This window comes from Notamacropus eugenii, chromosome 2, assembly GCF_028372415.1.
Source record: "Notamacropus eugenii isolate mMacEug1 chromosome 2, mMacEug1.pri_v2, whole genome shotgun sequence".
Classification (NCBI taxonomy): domain Eukaryota; kingdom Metazoa; phylum Chordata; class Mammalia; order Diprotodontia; family Macropodidae; genus Notamacropus; species Notamacropus eugenii.
In genome coordinates this window covers 460,161,351-460,181,293 of record NC_092873.1, presented here as the reverse complement: position 1 = coordinate 460,181,293, position 19,943 = coordinate 460,161,351, and the positions used below count along the sequence as shown (strand labels likewise).

At 40.1% G+C, this 19,943-nt stretch overlaps 1 protein-coding gene across 2 annotated transcripts in view; it reads right to left on the bottom strand.

Annotated features, from left to right (window-relative positions):
- Positions 1–7,974: 7,974 nt before the first annotated feature.
- The window catches only part of NIBAN1 (niban apoptosis regulator 1), a 195,805-nt gene continuing 183,836 nt past the window's right edge, over positions 7,975–19,943 (bottom strand). For both annotated transcript variants that reach the window (XM_072648397.1, XM_072648396.1), the window contains exons 13-14: positions 10,886–10,997; positions 7,975–9,884 (exon numbers count right to left, since the gene is read on the bottom strand). In XM_072648397.1, the coding sequence (XP_072504498.1) occupies positions 8,776–9,884; positions 10,886–10,997 (1,221 nt within the window). In that variant the 3' untranslated portion in view covers positions 7,975–8,775. The remainder of the gene's footprint in view (positions 9,885–10,885; positions 10,998–19,943) is intronic.

Genomic DNA, 19,943 nt, shown 5'->3' with positions numbered 1-19,943 from the left:
ATTTGTGCCCAACCTGTGGTAGAGCCTTCCAAGTTCATATTGATCTGATCAACCAGAGTCAGACACATTGTACTTTGATCCCAACATGGTGACTGGTCCTTGTCAAAAATGAAAGACAAACAGCAGTTGTCTGAAACTGTATTTAAACTCAGGTCTTCCAGATTCCAGGCCCAGCAGTCTATTCAATGCACCACCAATTTAATATTTGTAAATTACTTGGCACAGGATCTGGCACATGGTAGGCACTTAATAAAGGCTTGTTCCCTCCCCCTCACCATCATAACCCTTGCCCTCATAATCACTCATAATGATGTTCTTTGTGTGATTCAGAAATTCTTCCTATTCATCATCTCGTTCCTTCTCTCCCTTCCACTTCATAAACTCATTCCATGTCCTTTTATGACCTCCACACCCTCCATCCTTTGTAGTTCTCCCAGGGCATCACATTCTACTCTGACCCTGCCTTAAAGAGCTCCCAGGATCATAGATCTATAGCTGGAAGGTTACTTGGAGGTGAGCTAATCCAATCACATCATTTCATAGATGAGGAAACACTTGGGGGGGATGGGAATGAGTGAATGGGAGGAGGAATCACTTCCACAAGCTTGTATGCATCAGAAATGAGATTTGAACCACCGCTAAATCTGTAACCCAAAGAGATTAAAACAAAAAAAAAAAGGAAAAAGGATCTATTTGTACAAAATGTCAAAATGTTTTTGGTAGTTCTTTTTGTGGTGGCAAAGAATTGGAAATTGAGAGGATATTCATCAACTGGGGAATGGCTGAACAACATGTGGCATATGATTGTAATGGCATATTTTTTTTGGCTTTTAAAAAATATTTATTTTTAGTTTTCAATGCTTTTGTAAGATTTCAATTTTAAATTTTCTATTCCTCCCTCTCCTCTTCTCTCCCCAAGACAGTGTGCAATCTGATATTGGTTATACATGTACAATCATATAAAATATATTTCCACATTAGTCATTTTGTAAAGAACAATTACAGCCAAAAACTGGGAGAAAGAAAAAGCAAAAAAAAAAAAAATAGAATGCTTTGATTTGCATTCAGACACCATAACTCTTTCTCTGAATGTGGATAGCCTTTTCCATCTTGAGTCTTTTGGAATTACCTTAGATCATTGCATTACTGGGAAGAACTAAGTCTATCAAAGTTGGTCATTGTACAACATTACTGTTAATGTGTACAGTGTTTTCCTGGTTCTGCTCATTTCACTCAGTATCTGTTCGTGCAAGTCTTTCCAGGTTTTTCTGAAGTCTGACTGCTTATCATTTCTTATGGAATGATACTATTCCATTACATTCATCTACCATAACTTGTTCAGTCATTCCCCAATTGATGGGCATCACTTCAATTTCCAATCCCTGGCCACCACAAAAAAAGCTGTTATAAGTACTTTTGTACATGTGGGTCCTTTTCCCATTTTTAGGATTTCTTTGGGATACAGACCTAGAAGTGGTATTGCTGGATCAAAGGGTATCCACAATTTTATAGTCCTTAGGCCATAGCTAATTGAATACTATTATACTATAAGAAATCACAAATCAAATAATCTCAGAAAAACCTTGGAAGATTTACATAAACTGATGTAAATGAGCAGAATCAAGAAAACATCATACATAATAACAACAATATTGTATGATGATCAACTGTGAGTGACTTAACTATTCTCAGCAATGCAATGATCTAAGACAATTCCAAAGGATGCATGATGAAAAAGGCTATCCATATCCAGAGAAAGAACTGATGAAGTCTGAATGCAGATTGAAGCATACTTTTTTCAATAGTGATGAGCCAGGGAAATGATCACTCATACCATAGAACAAAGTCAACCACTAATCCCTCTGACAAAATGGTGAACTATCAGGCCTTACCATCCACTCTGCATTGCTCTCCAAAGATTGACTGGGCCTTTTTGTTCTGTCCAACTCTTCATGACCCTATTTCAGGTTTTCTTGGCAAAGATACTAGAGTAGTCTGCCATTTCTGTCTGTAGCTCATTTTACAGATGAGGAAATTGAAGCAAACAGGGTTCAGTGACTTGCCCAGGGTCACAGAGCTAGTAAATGTCTGAGACCAGATTTGAACTCAGGAAGATGAGTCTTCCTGACTGTAGGCCCAGCACTCTATCCACCACACCACCTACCTGTCCCAGGAAATGAGTATAGAAAAGCAAAACAAATCCCTACATTGATGATGTCAAAAAAAAAAAAAATGACTCATTCTGCATGTTGAGCCCCATCACCTCTCTGTAAGAAGGCAGGTGGTATATTTTTTAAAAAATGTTGATGCCTTCTGCTTTTACCCCACAGTCATTTCTGAAAACATGCCCTCATCTTTCTCACCTCTACCTGTTTCCTCAAAATTGAACCCTCCCTTGTAACAAAGGAAATTTAGGCCAAAAATGGTGATACATTTTAGTAAGGCCATTGACAAATGGGAGGTGCCCAAAAACAGATAACTAGGACTGTCAGGTCTAGGGAAGATGGCATACAAAGATCAATAAAAAAGAAAGAAGATTTCTTTAGTTGGACCCTATGGAAGGGAAGACTTAGGGGTACAGACCCCATGACTGTCTTTTAAATAGTAGAAGGGAAGGTATGAAGAAGAATTAAAACTTCCACTTGATCCCAGAAAGCAGAACTAGGAGAACAGGTGGAAGTTGCAGAAAGATCTATCTTGGGCTTATGATTGGAATAAAATTCTTAATAATGAACAGGCTCCTCAGGGAGGTAGCAGATTACTTTTCACTGGAAGTCTGTAGGTGTAGACTGAGTGACTGCTTGTCTGGTACGTTGTAGAGAAGATTCTTGTTCAAGTTCAGACTGGACTAGATGTCAACCTTTTCAGCTCAGGGAGTCTTAAATTCTATAAAGTGGCACAGCAAGTTCCCTGTAGTCCAAATCACACAAGTCAAGATGGTAGAGGTCAAACTTACCAGAAACATCAGAGAACCTTTGAATGACTTCCATGTACGGTCTGTTCCACCTTCCACACATATTAATGGCCAAAATGGTGGAGAATCCTGGAATTTATGACCTTGCTGTAGTTACTTTACTCTTTACCCTCTCCTGAGGTCATACATCCAACTTCCTTATTCCCACTGCACATGTTTACAAACTCCTCTTTCTCTCAGCACCACCCAATAATCTCTATCTCTGTTTTGGCCCTTCCCAGTTTGAAATCAATTGTGAAGAGAATTCTCCCTGTATAATTGGGCAGAGGTAACACGGATATGGAAAACAAATGCTCCCTTCTTGAGGCTCATTGTAACAAATGTTTTGGAATCATTTTACGTAAAGTGGTATCCCACACCCAGGGACATGCTGGAGTCAGCTCCAGCTACTTGGGGAGAGCTAACTGTTAAATTATTAGTGTAAGCATTTATACCTTGCAAATGCTATCAATCAGGATCTGATTTATTGTTTTGATGACTGAAAGTGATGAGAAAGTGATGGAGACAATGTTAATTATGCAGATTAATTTTAAAAGTGTGCTATGTATACTTTTTTTTGAGAGCTGGTTGCTAAACATTTACCAGCCCTCCCCTGACATCCCTTAACTAGAATTAAACTAACTAAAAAGATGCTCAATAGCCTGATACCTTTATCAGTTGAGACCACTTTTTGCTGGGTTTATAAAACCAATAAATCCATCAAGGGTATAAATTAGGTGTGAACAAGGTCCTTATTACTTTGGGAGGAGTGACATGGTTGGGAGCTATTGATGATGAAGACAGAAAATACATTATCAGGCCTGTAAGGTCCTTTACAGTTTTGACATTCCATGACTCAACAGGTTATGAGATATTTTTTAAAGGTTGTTTACATGCATTTCACTTTGACAACATATTGGGAAGGATTGAAAGGATTAGACACATCTTTGAGGCTATGTATATCACTGAAGGGATTCCAGTAATGGGGCAGTCAAACTTTGAGAACTCTTTGAGGAAACAGATTCTTGTACCTATACTAGACAGCAGATAGGAATGGTCCCATAAGGAATATCACACTTTCCTCTCTCTTGCCCCTGCCTTACATTTATCATGTCATTATGTCATTAAGAGACTGGGCCAGTAGCTAACCATGTATGTAGCTAGGAGCTGGAAGAAGACAAACTAGACATGCCAAGGAAAGGCAGATTCAGGGAATATAACCTCTTCAGGGGCTAAGAGAAGGCAGCTCTGGACTCCACAAGGACATCAACCTTTAGAGCTCAGCCAAGAGCTACACCTCAGGGAAACTTCATGAAGACTCTAAAAAAAGAGAAATGAACTTCCAATAATTCAGGTCTGTAATTTTACCCTTTGGTCACATGTACTCTTTAAGCTTGAGACCATTCTCCCTGGATTCTGTATGTACTTATAGGAGAAAGTGCCTCATACTACTGGGAGGATTGGATTTGTACCAAATGATAAACCTTTAGTAAAATCCTTTTGTAAAATCTAATTCTGACTGTCTAATAATCAGTGGGCAAGACACTGATAGGGACTCCTGAGTAATAGTATTAGCAACACCTCAAACCCCTCAAGGTTATCTCTAGAACCATAAGGGGAAAAGTAGTCAATTGCCCTCTGTTGACTCAACTTTCCAAGGTAAGAGGGAGAGTCAACCCAGGTAGAATGGTACATAGAAAAACTACCCAGTAAATGCTTTTTCTTCTTTTCCTGTTAAGAGATAGAAACTTTTTAAGAGCTCAAAACTGAAAATAGAATTGTTTTTATGGACTAAATTTTTTGGAGGTTCTCAAAGTGGGCGATACCACCCTGGGGGGCATTGGAACAATCCAGGGGGCAGTAGTAGCCTCAGGTGCAATTGGGGAGAGGGGTGTGGAATAAAAATAAGGGGGTAGTGGAAGCATAAGGAAAGAGAAGAAAATTTTGAAAAACTTCGTATTTGTTTCATCTGTTGTGTAATAAAGTTATAGTGATTACATTATTTTCTAAATAAACACACAAAATGCAAGTTATAACTGATCAGATCAAGCCTTAACAAGCAAGTGTTGACAGGTGAGCGTATTGCACATTGTCAGGAAGTCCAACATGTATCTGTAGAAATATGTGTGTGTAATGATTCATTTACAATATGAAGCAATATTGTGTCATCAAAATTTCAAGGCAGGAAAAACCCCACAAATTTATAATAAATTATTAAATTAAAAATGTCATTTAAAAATCTATATATTTTTTGAAATGAAGCAAATTTCAAAAATAACATTGAAGAGTTAAAGAAAGCAGATTTCCAGGTGAGCACTGAATAATTTTTTTTTTAAAAGGGGGCAATTAGTTTGGGAACCTCTAGACTAAAAGAAGTAGATGGTTACTTAAACTTGGGAATCAGACTAATTCAAGAGCCAGATGGAACTTTAGCAGTCATGGACTCCAACTCTTGTTATTTTACAGATGAAGAATTAAGGATCATATGAATTGAGGGACTTGCCCAAGGTCATACCGGGAATGAGGAACAGAGCCAGAATTCAATCCGAGATCCTTAAATTCCAAATCTAGTGCCCTTTGCACTATTCCATATTGATGCTTACCTATTATTACACCATCATTTTGTCTGCCACTCACTGGCATCCCAATGGAAAAGGAAAAAATGAACCTCATTTCTGAAAGATTAGCTCTTAGCTCAGAACTAATATTAACAGGAAATCAGTCAAGAATCATGTTAATGTTTGAAAAACCACACAAAAAATGCATCTGGACAATTCTTCAAAGAGAAACATTTTATTGGCACGTAAGCACCTTATAAAGTAACTAGATGGTTACAAAGTGTTTTGAATTTTATTAACTTTTTGCAGAAAGTAGATGAAACAATCTACAGGGAGTAGGAGTATAAGGACCATATTTTGTTTTCTTAAAACTGCTACAAAGAGTCCATACAGAATTCAGAGGGCTTGGCCCTCAATCCTGCAGGAACAAGGTGCAAAGACTCAAGAGTTCCCAAGCCTCTTACCGTCACAACACTACCACCAATGACTGATTTCATAACATCACCCTCTCCTTTCTTCTAAAAATTTTGATGCCTGGCACATGGGCTATTTAAGCATCAAAAGCAAATGGAAAATACTTATTTTCTAAAGAAAGATTCCTAACTACCGCCAAGACTTTTGTTATGCCTCTGGAAATAATTGTTGGCTCCCTCAAGAAGTGGGATCTAAATATGGGAGACACCATTCATGAAAAAGTCTGTGCCAAAGAATCCTGAAGCTTTTTGCACAACTTCAGGGAGAGTTTGCTAAATCTGAATCTCATTAGGGTGCCTCTCCAAAATCTTCCTCTGAAAAGGTAATTTGCCACATGTATTCATTGCAAAGCCCATCCATCCCCACGGAAAGTTACAAATGGACAAGATGGAAATCATAAAAACTAATTATCTCTCTGGAGGAAATGTTTCCCCCTCCCAAAGTCAGCAGGGTTAAAACCAGTTGATAGTCACACAACTTTCACAGAAAATTAATACATAAAAGTGACTGTGACAGCAAGAAACCATTGGTACAAATTTCCACGTATTGAGTTAGATGAACATATATCAGAGAACCCACAGATAATGTTCATAGGCCTTTAAGAGTGCTAAGTTCATCATAAGCTTGATATTAAAAATCACAAAAGAAGTAAATGAAATCTCTATTAAAGGTACAAGAGACAGTGTGATATGGTAGAGGACCAGCCTTGGAGCGAGGAAGATCTATGTTCAAGGCCTGTCTCCAGTAAAATACTAACCGAGATGGGGGCAAAGTGCTTTCTTGGGCCCCCAGGTAACTATCAATTGATTATAAATAGGCTATAAATTGCCAATATGAACAAGTGGAGGTACTTCCCAATGCTGATAAAAATCAAAACTAGATTTTTAAAAATTAAAGTACTTATTTCTTCATTATTGTTGTTCAGTCTTTTTCAGACATGTCACGATCCCATTTGGAGTTTTCATGGCAAAGATACTGGAGTGGTTTGCTATTTCCTTCTGTAGCTCATTTTATAGATGAGGAAACCGAGGCAACCAGGGTTCAGTGACTTGTTCAGAGCTTGTAAGTGTCTGAGGACAAATTTGAACCCAGGAAGATAAGTCTTCCTACCTCTAGGTCTGATACTCTATCCACTGAACCACCTATTTGCCCCCACTTATTTCTTACTCCACTCTGAAATGGAATAATTGTCCTATACCTTCTGGTTAAGGTAGCAAGATCTGACAGTGGGGGGAAAAAGTACCGATATATATCTTGGCTTGAACCCTAGCCCTGACAATGTGTGGCCCTGGCTAAGTCACCTGATTTCTTAGGGCCTAGGTCTCCTCATCTATAACAGGAGGAGAATGGTCTTAATGACTTGTAAAATTCTTTGCTAGCTCCAACATCCTACCACTCTACTGACAAGTTATGAGATATTTTTAAAAAGTGATTATTATACATTTTTGATTTTGATAACATCTATGTAATTTAATGGCATATAACCTGATATTTTTTCTTTTTCTACTTTCTGGAATAACATAAGATAGTATACATAGAAAAATGTCAGTCTGTTAAATGATTTAAAAAATCATGATTATTTTTTTCTTTTTCAGAATAAATCTACTTTGAACTTTTGCTTTGGTTGGATTTTTTTCCAGCTAGACAATCCAGCTAAGATTGGTTCTGCAAATAAGGAGGACCAACTGTCCTTTTAGTTGAGGTTCACAAGTGCAAAATAAGCTTTCATTGCCAAATCTGAACTTTTCCCCACTACAAAGTTGGAAGGACAATGTTATGTCTCCTTTTCACTCCCCATCCCCAAATGGAGTGTGAGCTCCCTGAGAGATGGGATTGCCCAGCGTGTTGTGTTTCTGTCCCCAGAATCTGGCATAGTACCTGATATACAGTAGACAGCCTAATAAAAATATTAGTGAAAGTAAAACCAAAAGCCAAAGCAACAAATACAAAGGTGATAGGTGATAGCAAGAAATTCACGAGCCCGATGGGTTAATGGGTCTGAGAATAAGTTTAATTGGTTACAACCTTTCTTCAGATTTTTCAGCTTTCCCTCATTAAGATCCCTACATTTATAACATAATTAACACATGTGGGCCTCAAATTGCTACAATGACTGTCTGTGTTAATGAGCTTGCTGTTTTGTTCAGCCTGGCTGTGGATGATTGATGAACTCCTAGGAGAGAGTGAAACTGGGATATTAATGAATGATGAAAACTGGCATTACTGTAAACATTTGCATTATTCTCTGTAAGGAGAGAGGGAGAGGCAGAGAGATGCTTTAAAGTACTCTAGAAGGCAATGTCACCTAAACGTAGAGTGGATTGTGAAACTTGATCACAGTGTGTTCCCAGCCATAAAGTTAACCTTCATCTTTGTCTGTCCCTCTTCTTCTGTACCACCCCCCCAAAAAGGACGTTCCACTATTTTTGAAATTCCTATGAAAACCAAAGCAATCATTTACACAGGACAGTTTGCCTTGCTATTTGACTACTGTCACTAAGGTTTTCCTTTTGGTTTCACTTCCTAGTTTAAAGCATCTTCCTATAATATTTTTCTTGTAGAAACTTATGTGCAGACCCTAAATGAATCCCCTAATAATTCTTGGCTGATTGTTTTCAGAGAGAAACTCTTTGGCTAATTAACCTTGGCTAGTTTTCTGACTGGTGCTCTGTATAGCTCTCCTTTCACAAGGAGATTTTGTCTTTCATGCTTGGAACATTTTTGCATATCCACTGGCACTTGTCATGTATTGTTAAGCCTTTGGTGTTCTGAATTTTTGGGTATCTGCATTTAGGCAAGGGGGTTATTCTCTTTCTCCTGCTCCAGAGAAATCAAGCTCTGCTCAGCAGATTCCATTTTGATGTGGTCATCACCCAAAACGCAATCTTCTTCAGTTAAGAGGTTACTCTTTTGAAAAAGGGCAGATGTGCTCTCCATCTCAGTTCCTGCTGGGATGGCCTGGAGCTGGGCTCTTTCTATTTCTTGTCCCATGGAAGTGTCCCCTCCAGACATACTTTCACTGGGTCCCACTGTTAGCAGTTGATCACTTTGGGGAACTTGACAGTTGCTGGCTTCAGTATAACAGACACTGCTAGTGGCTTCCGGCTCTTTTTCCTCCTCTCTGTGTTCTCCTGAGAGTTTAACACAAGCTGGCTGAGGATCACAGCTGCCCACTTCTGGAAATTGCATCAAATTTGTGCCACTGGTCTCTTGACTGGAAGGAGAAGACAGATTGGCACTGATCTCGCTGGAAGTGCACTCTTCCCAATGGAATATGGGTGTTGGTTTGGTCTCTTCATTCATTTGGATTTCTTCTTCCTTCTCCCCTTTCTCACCTTCTTCCCCCTGCTGGTTCACATCATTCTTCATAGCTTCTCCCCTTTCCTTCTGGGCAGGATCTGTTGGCACCTCAATGGTCACTGTCAACAAGTTCCTGATCTCATTCAAAGAGTCTGGGGCAAGAGTTTTTTCCTCAGACTGGTTTACATTCTCAGGAATTCCTCCCAACTCCATTCTCAGTGTGTCTGTGCTTAGGAGATCTGCGTTTTCCTCCTGGGATGAATCAACTTGGTCAAACATTCTAGCAATAATCACTTTCTCACTGGTGTTTAGAGAAGGGCTAGACAGCAGGAAAGACATGCTTTCCTCTCTGGCAGAGGGATATGCACAGTCGGGTTGGGCTTCTGGGCTCTTCTCCTCTGATGTGAGGAACACTTCATTATTTGATGTTTCATGGTCTGAAATTGCTTGCAGACCTGTCACTGATCTCCTGGCAGGACTAGCCTGGTTGGACCCAGAGGGGGTTTTTAGATCAGTTAAGCTGGACACACTTTCACAAGGCAAGGCCACATTGTCCTCAAAAAGATTGTGTTTCTTGAGAACAGCAGCTTCCTTTATCACTGTGTAGGACCAGAAAGTGAATGAAAAGTTTATATCCCACTCTGAGAAGGCTGAACATTATGTTTTCAGCCAGAACCCCAAGTACCCTCCCAACCAAATCCTATACCATCTTCTAGGCCCATCTCAAGTCCGATCTCCAGCATGAAACCTTTTATGGATCACATTAGCCAGAAATGTTTTCTTATTCCCCAGAATCCCTTCAGCCCTTAATATAGGTATAACTTACTTAGGTCTTCATGTCATTGGGGTGTGGAGTCTAGATCTAGAAAGAGGCTTTGAGATAATCTTGTCTAGTCTTATTTTCTATAATAATTTACTTCTTTCAAGCATGTAATCAATCAAGCTATCTATCCATCTATCCATCCATCCATCCATCCATCCATCCATCCATCCATCCATCCATCTATCTACCTATCTAAACTTTTCCTGATCCATCTTAATGCTAGTGCTTTTCCTCTATTGATTATCTCCAGTTTTCCTGGCTATATCTCATTCGTACATAACTGTTTGCATGTTGTCCCTCCCTGTTCCCATTACGCTGTGAGCTCTTTGAGAATAGAAGCTGGTTTTTGCCATTCTTTGTATCCCCAGTGTTTAGCACAGTATGCTTTGTATCCTCTTAGCATGGCATGTAATAGGAACCTAATAAATGCGTACTGACTCACTGACTAATTAACTGTTACACGGTGCTATTATTTAATTGTTGTTGTATGCATGTCTCATTCCCCCAACTAGGTGGATAAGCTGGTGACAGAGGCTGGTTTTGTACTTCTTTTCTATCCTCCTTGAAATGCCTGAAAGAAAGTTAACGTATGAGTTCCTCCTCTCATGCTCTCATTTTTCTTCCTCTCTTCCCAGGAAACCCTTGTCTCTCCTTTTCCCCTTCTGTATCTGTTGGTAACAGACTTAAGCTGATTCCTTGCATCTCGTTTCAGATTTTCCCCTTGCTGATTGGAGTGCTCACCTCTGAGCATACCCAAAACCAAGAAATGCCCCTTACCTTTTACAGTTTCATCAAGGAGGGTCTGATACAAAATCTCTTCATAGACATTTTCAACCTGGATCACATTGGTGTGATCTGCAAAGATGAACTGCTCATATTTCTGGAGCTCCTAGATGGTTAAAGAGAGAGGGTGAAGAGAAAAAAGGTGTGAGGTGATGATTATTTCAGGAAAAGTCGGTAAAGGGGAGCTATCATATATAAGCTCCTTGAGGGCAAGAAGGGAATTGGTTGTTTAGTTGTTTCTTTTTTTGCCTTTGTAATCTCAGTGCCTAGCAGTACCTTGCAGTCCATCAACAAGCATTTTTAAAGCACTATGTGCCAAGCACTGTTAATATAGTAGGTGTTTAATAAATGCTTGTTTAATTGAACTGAATTGAGAACAAGGTAATATTGATTAACTAGACTGGGGTCAGAAGACTGGAATGCAAATCCTGGACTCTTACTACTATCTATGTGACCTTGGGCAATTCACTTAATCATGCTGGGCCCCTTACCTCATCTGTAAAAAGAGGAAGTTTCCTTCCAAGGTTCCTTCTGGTTCTAGAGCTATGATCCAATGGACACTGCATCAACTCATCTGGATCTGTAGGACTTAGAGGTCATCTAGTCCAACTCAAGCCCCAGATAAGTGAAAGGAATTGCTCAAGGTCACACAGTAGTAGAAAGCAAACAGAGCATGGGTTTGAATTCCCATCCTTTGACTCCATATCTCCAATGGTTTTTCCAAAAGATCCACGTGGCCTTCCTCAAAGATAGCTACCACCAGATATGTGAAGAATTCTTAAGTGGAAGACAGATGTGACTTGTTTCCATCTAGTCCCAGAATGCAGGACTAGGAACAGTGAGAAGTAGCAGAAAGACACATTTAGATTTGATGTAAAGAAAAACTTCCTAACAGTGCTGCTCAAGTGTAGAATGAAGTCCCCCAACAAAGTAGCAGACTCCCTCTCCAGAGAACTGAAAGTGAAGGCTTCTCAGGGATACCAGAAAGAAGATTCCTGTTCAGGTACAGGTTGGACAAGATGACCTCAGAAGTCCTTTCCAAATCTGAGGTTCTGTGATTAGATTTAAAGAGCCCAGCCTGAAAATGGGAAAGCTATGGGCAGTGTGGTACCAGAGATAAGAGCAATGGATATGGTATGAAAGGACCTGAATTCCAATCCTGCCTTTGACTTAGGGCAAATTATAGCATCTCTAGTCCTCAGTTTCCTTATCTGTAAATTAAGGGGGTTGGACTCCATGGCCCTTAAAGTCCCTTCCAGCTCTAAATCCATGATCATATGCTCAATTCCATACTCAGTTCACATTATTGGGGATCCTGGTAGGGAGGAGAGAAAAGGAGCAGACTCTATTTGGAGGAGGTAAATGGTTTATTCCCTTGTGTAGACTACCAGTTGTAAGAACTAGGTTTTGAAGGCAAGCCCTTTGGATAGCTTCATCCAACTACATTGATATCAAACACATTTCATGGGTTTGAAAAGCATAAGAGGGCCCAGGTTACAGGGTATATATAGCTGAAAATTCTCTGTAGTACAGCCAGGGCATCTGCCTATCACAAGGGAATTTATCTGCCTTCTCCAAAGGCAAAAATGATACCCAGAGATATAGAAGCTGCTTCCATGTAGACTTGTTTCCTATGGGCTCCTATAGAAATGCTTTCAGTACCCAACTATCATTCTTATCCCACTATGAGAAATGAGGAGCTAGAACTCACCCACCAGGGAGGAAAAAATGATAAAACATCTCACTGTCTATCATGAAAGCATATATGCAAAGCAGTAGACAGCAACTATTTCCAAATGGCTCCATTGTACACTTTTCCCCTCCTCAAAGAGACCCTGAACTTTTTCAATCAATAACTAAGTACGTATTAAGGGTCTACGAAGAGCCAGGCTCTATGCTAGATACTGGGCCTGTGAATGAAGAAAATCTCTATTCACAAAGAACTGAGAGAAGACAAAAGGGCACTTTACAGGCACTGAGGGGACATGGAGTTTCCTGGACATGAATGCTAAGACTAGGTTATGGAGTCAATTAATCCAAGGGAAATGGGAGATTTGGGGATGCTATCCAGGAATATGGAAACTTTGCTGTAGGTTTTTACCAAAACATATTATGAGGTCTACTCCTTCCTCAGAAAAGAGAGATTGAGCATTTATTGATTACCCACTATGTACGGAGCAGTTTTTGGATCACATGCACCATGGCCCCCACTCTGTGGGTGTCACCAAGTACGATATGCTAGAGTTCCCAATCCCCATCAGCACTCTCAGGTTAGACTCCCAGATGGCACCAGCTACTCATCCCTTTACTGTTCTACAAGTAGCCCTGAGGGGTCATGGATGGTTTTTCTAACGATATAGCTCATGAGTTTCTACTGGCCAGCAGCAGGCAGAGAACTAAAGCTCATCCTCGGAATACTGGTCAATAGGAGCCAGTCTTCTCCCCCCTCCTCATTATATTCATGAAAAGGGAAAATGAATATTTTGTGTTGGAAAGCTCTTAATATTGTAAATATTGATTAAGACCTCATTAACTTGTAAGTTTCTGGAATAGAGGCATAATTGTGCATCTCCCCCACCAAGGCTAACCTAGAACAGTAGGTCTCAGAGAAAGGGGTGGCATCATGGCATGTATCAGGATTGAGGTTATGGCTTTCTATCCCAGGGAAAGACCCCCACTATTCAAAACTGGCTCATTTGTTAAAACGTGACAGCCTCCCCAGTGACTGTTAGATCTGTCTCTGAGCTTGGAATTCAGAAAGCACGATTTTATTTCTAACTCTCAGGGGGAACTGATGAGTAGGCCAGAGATCCTAGCCAAAGTCAAGGTAGTTTTTGTTGAACTCATAGGTCCATAAATCTAGAGGAGGAAGAGATCTAGAAGGACATCAGATTCCTTGAATGTATTATCTTCCCCAGTTAGAAGGTGATCTGACTGAAGATGTGGATTGTCTTTCTTTCTGCTCTTATCTGTGTTCCTAAGCACTTAGCCCAATGCTGACACATGGTAAGTGTTTCATAAATGCTTATTGATTTAACCTATTCAACCCCCTCATTTTACAGATGAGCAAAATGTGGCTCAGAGAGGTTAAGGTCATACAGGCAGTCAGCTTCGGCGGTAGGATTTGAATCCAGATCCTCTCATTCCAGTTACTTATCTTCCCACTGTACTCCTTAACACACAGCCATGAGCTGAAGGAAGAACATTAGAAGCATGGGTCTCTTATGCTTTACCATACAAGTGCTACCACTGCCTTCTTTTCTTCTCTCTGGCAATACCGCTAATGGTATTCCAATCTCACTTTCCAGTTTTTGGCCAGGCCTGAAACTGCCTTCCTCAGAAAGCATTCCTGAAAAATCTTTCAATCTCTGCCTATCCTACTAGGCCTGTGGCAGAAGCAAGCAGCATCATCATTACTTTTTCCTCCTGAACATCTGGTTAAGAGGCCACATCTCTCCTCTCTCCTTTTTGGGGGAATATATAAAGATTGGGGCAGAGGTGTGGGAGGTGAGGAGCACTGAAAATTAAGGTTACCACTGAGCCTCTTCCCCTCTTTTTCCCCAGTTTCATTCAACATACTCATTCTTTCTTTGGGCTACACATATCAAGAAATCCAGTATGGCCCAAGGAAGGCACTGATTTCTAATTCAATATCTCTCTTTCCCAATCTCTCTCTCTCTCTCTCTCTCTCTCTCTCTCTTTTCTTAGGTTTGTTAAAATTAATGTTTTCCATGTGCTTGTTAAGTCTTATTAAATACCCCTCAAGGAAATTCATGTTGGTTTATTGGCCAATGTAAAAGATACCAGAAGTATCTGGATGGAGAGAAATGTTGAATTATATACATCCAGGATCTCTTCCTGGAGCAGTGATCCACTTGGACCCAAGAATATCATGAAATTATCAAACACCTTGCTGGATACTTTCTAGCCTTATTCTCCATTATTTCCATTCCTGTACTCCAGGGTCAAGTGCCACTGGCCTCCATACAGTTCCTCAAACATGACACTTCATTCCCCATTTTTTCCTTCTGCATAGGTTAGCACCCATACCTGGAATGCACTTCTTCCTTACCTGGCCTGTTCTGAAAGTTCAGCTCAAGCCTTGCCTGACCTGCCCCATCCCCTAGCTGCGAGTGCCCTTAAAACCCTTCAAGGCCTTTTTGGGAAACCCTCTTCATTCTAGTGGCCCCCTCTGTTGATTATTTCCTATTTACCTTGTAAATAGCTTGCTGGCATATATTTATTTACTTCTCTCACCCATGAGATTATAAGCTCCCTGAGTGCTGGGACTGTCTTTTGCCTTTCTTTCTTTCTTAAACACTTAGCAAATTCCTGAGAATAAGGAATAAAGTAAAGTAAACTAAGGATTTATTGACTGACTGACCCTGCATATACAAACTCATTGACAGCAAAGAGTGTTTTGCTTCCATCTGTGCATGCCCCAGCACACAGCACAGCATCTGGTCCAGAGTTAGTGTCATTGAGGAGCAACTAGGTTGTGCCGTGGATGGAACACTGACCCTTTAGTCAGGAAGACCTGAGTTCAAATTCGGCCTCAGATATATAGCTATGTGACCCTGAGCAAGTGACTTAACCCCAATTGCCTCACCCCCCAGAAAATAGTGCTTATTGATTGAATAAGTGCTTATTGATTGACAGACAAAATTCAAACACACCAAATGTACAAAATTCCCTTGGATCTTGTACTTGATCAAAAGGGAAATAAGGTCAGTGTGTACAACTTGTTCTTAATGAACTCATACTGGTTTCATAGTGAAGACCACTTTTTTGTTTGTCTGTTTGTATATACACACTTCAGTTCCATTGAGGGATTAGAGACTGGACTTGTGATTTCTTTAGCACAGGAAACTCCCAGATAAGGTCAGCTTCAGTTTTGTAAGCTCTAATTTTAAAGAGTGGCCTGGGAGTTCTGAGAGTTAACAAAAGTAAGTGCAATGAAGACTCGCTGCTTGAGGGATTGATGTATGTGTGTGTGTGTGTGTGCGTGTGTGTGTGTGTGTGTGTGTGTATGTATATATGTGTTTATATATATATATGTATGTATGTATAGTCTAGATAGAGACCTAGAAGCTCCTACAAGGGAGCTTCACTGCACTTGGTTTATTCTTTAAGACAGTAGTTTCCCTTCAACATGTGTTCTTCAGGTATACTGGAAAGAGTCTCTGGCTTGGATTCAAAGGTCTTGAGTTTGAATCCTGACTCTGACACTGACTACTTGTTTTACCTTGGTCAAGTCACTATCCCATTTTGGGATAGTTTCAGTTACCTCACTTTAAAATAAGGAGGTTCGACTAAATGATGTATAAAGTCCCTTTTAGCTCTAAATCTATATGAAATAGGATCTATGATCAACTGAGATGATCCAAAGATAGTTTTATTTCAAATGACAAGAAAAAATATATTGCTTTTTGATTGAGGTAATGAATGAGTAGGGGAAGACTCCATCCATTACTGTTTATCTTAGACAAGTAGCCAAACCTTTCCAGGAAATTTGATCAAGGGACTTCTATGTCATTGTAAGGTGCTTGTACTGTCCTGGGCACATGTACCCCACTAGACTATATGGTAGATGCTACACTAGGTGCTATCTAATAAACACATAAGGGGAGTGGAGGTTTGGGTCAGGAACTTTGTGTGAGTGAGTTCCTCACTAGGAACATGTTAGCTCTCCATGGAATGCCTACTGTGGGGAGATTCCCTGGTCATGATTTATTAAGGTATTCCTTCTCTGGCCTGGTCTGACCTTGCTTCACTGTCATTCTTTGTCAGCCCTTCCACTACAAAGAATCCCTTAACTCTCTCAGCTTTCCAAGGGTTTCTAGCACATGACAATTCAGGATCAAAATGTACCAGATCCTATCCCTAATGATCAGCTTGATAAACCTTGCAACTGCTCATGCTGGGGGGGTAAAGTTTCACCACAGATCACAATCATAGAAGCATCTGGCCGAGGGAGTCCGTCAGCAATAAGACATGAAGACATCTGCCTAGAGGTCACTGGTTTACAACAGGTGATCACCATTCCACAGCTGTTCTGTGGAATGACTTGTGGCTTTCATCCAGTATCTTGCTAATAGCTGAATAGTTTGCAGCTGGCAATGACAGGATTCTTTGTTTTTAAAGCAACCTCAGAGGAAAGCCAAAGCACATATGTGAAACTCATCCCCCCACACTCTAGCAGTGACTATAAATGAGAGTCTACATTGATATAGTGGATAGGGAGTTGGCTTTAGAGTAGGGAACGCCTAGGATTATATCTGGCCTCTGACACATACTGGCTATGACACTTGAGTTCACTTAAACCCTCAGCTGATCTGGCCATTCCCACTAGATCCTACATCCTAATTAACTCCTTAAGAAAGCCATCTATATTTTCTTTCCTCTTACTTCTAAACTCTATGCATTTTACCTTCCAACTTTGGCATGAAATTGGAAATACCCTTTCTAAAGTTACCAATGATTTTCAAATTTCCAAACCAAATGGCCTTTTCTCAATCCTCATTCTTCTTGACTCTCTCTGGAAGCTCTGACACTTGACCACTTTTTCCTCTTGAATACTGTTGCCTCTCTAATCCTGTGATACTGTTCTTTTTAGGTTCTCTCCTGGTCCGATTGCTCCTTCTCAATCTCCTTTGCTAGCTCTTATATCTATAGCATAGGCATTAACCAGAGGTGTCCCCCCAGGCTCTTTTCTGAACCCTCTTCTCTTCTCCCTATCTGACTTGTGATCTCATCAGCTCCCATGAGTTTAATTGCCAGATAATTCCCAGATCTATAGAGTCAGCCCTTGTCTCCCTCCAGACATATAGTCCCACATCATTGAATGCCTTTTTGACATGGGCATCTCAAACTCAATATGTCCAAAGTAGAACTCATTGTCATACTTCCCAAACTCTCCTCTCTTCCTAAATTTCCTCTTACTGTTGAAGTCATCACTGAATTTTCCCAGTCATCCATAACTGTGGTATCATCTTTCATTCTTCCTTCTCACTTACCTCACATATCTAATCAATTGTCAAAATCTTCCTTCTGCCTTCAAAGTATCGATCCTGTATTCCTTCTTCTCTAGACCCACACAGCTACCACAATAATGCAGGCACTCATTATTGCAGTAGCCTCCTAAATGGTCTCACAGCCTCAAGTCTTTACCCACTCCAGCCTGTCATCCACTTAGCTTAGCTACCAAAGTAATTGTCCTAAATCACAGATCTGATGTTACTGCCCACCCCCTCCCCCAAACTCCAGTGGTTTCTTTTTATATCTAGACCAAACATAACTCCTCTGTTTAGTATATAGAGCTGTTAACAATTGGGCCCCTTCTTACCTTTCCAGTCTTCCTACTCCTTACACCTATCCACTCACTTCTCATTCAAGCAACAATGGCCTATTTGCTCTTCAACTCTGTACTTTAAGTAGTCTTCCCCCATTCTTGGAGTGCTCTGACCCTTCACTTCTGCTTCTTAAAGTTGCTGACTTCTTTCAAGACTCAAATCTCACATTTATCAAGAGGTCTTTTCCAGGCTTTATCACTACTAGTACCTTCTTTCTGAAATTATCTTCTGTTTGTATGTATCTGGCATATATGTATTTACATAATGTCTCCTCCATTAGAAGGTGAGCACCTGGAGGGGCAGTAGCCATGTTTTTGCCTTTTTCCCCTAGCATTTAGCACAGTTCTTGGTTCCTAATAAGTTCTTAATACATCTTTATTGGCTGACAACCTCTCATTGTCCCCAGGAAATTTTCTAAGATTCTAAGTTGCAGAAAAGGAATCAACCTACCATGGTAGAGGGAGTTCCTCACTGGGGCTAAGTTTTGGGAGGAAAAAATGATTCCCTCCACATGGAAAGAGATTTTTAAAATAATACCATGCGTGTGATTCAGTAAAAAAAAATGTTCCAACCCCCAAAGTATAACTTTACAAATTTATGAAACTCTTAAAAATTGTTTATTTTGAGGTGAAAAAGTATCATCCTCAATTCCTTATTCTCACATGTTCTGTGACGTAGTCTTTTTCTTCCATATACCGACCTATATAAATAAATGACTTCTAGGTCCATCACAGACTACACAGAGTGGGTATAAACAGCCCAATGATACCCAGAAGATCAGGGCTCCCAATGGATGCCAAAATGTTCCATATACATATACATATGTATATATGTATATATAAATATAGAATGGAGGACAGAGAACACTATTATTGATGCCCCTTGTTATATAAAGTATTTTTTAAAAACTACATATGTTTGTCATATTTGGAGGAGACATGATTTGACACATGGTATCTCAAATCTGCAGCAACAAAAATGTGACAGCAAGGTCCAATGGTGCTCAGTGTCCAGAGAGTAACCATTTTTGTAAGTCTTTGTACCTAGGCCCTTGTCTGTACAAAACTTAGTAATTTAATAGCTAGAAGTTATACAGAGACTGCTATGTGCCAGGCACTGTGCTATAATGCTGATCCTCACAACAGCCTTGGGAAGTAGGTGTTATAATTACCACTGCCATTTTACAGTTGAAGAAACTGAAGAATAGGGAATGTATGTGACTTTCTCAAGGTCACAAAGCTAGTACGTGTCTGAGGCTGGATTTGAGTTCAGGTATTCCTGACTCCAAGCTCAGCACCCTATCCATCATACCATCAAGCTGCCTCTAAACTTCAGTTTAGCACATATTGGTTGGATTGATACAGGTTGAATTGATCCAAGCTTGGAAGGCACTCCTCTTCTCACTCCTGTCTCTTAGAATCCCTACCTTCCTTCTATATACTATTTATATCTCACCTCCTATAGAAAATCTTTCCTCATCTCTCCAGGTGTAATTACTCTCTCCTTCCTCCTCTAATTATCATGTATATGCTTCTCTGTTTATATGTTGTATCTCTCCCCACCTTCTGCTTTCCCTCCCCTGCCCCCAATAAAATGGAAACTCTAGGAAAGCAAGGAGCATCTTTTGGCTTTGTTTTGTCTTTGGTTCCCCAATGCCTTGCCCACAGCAGATGCTTAATAAATGATTGTTGATCTGCTGT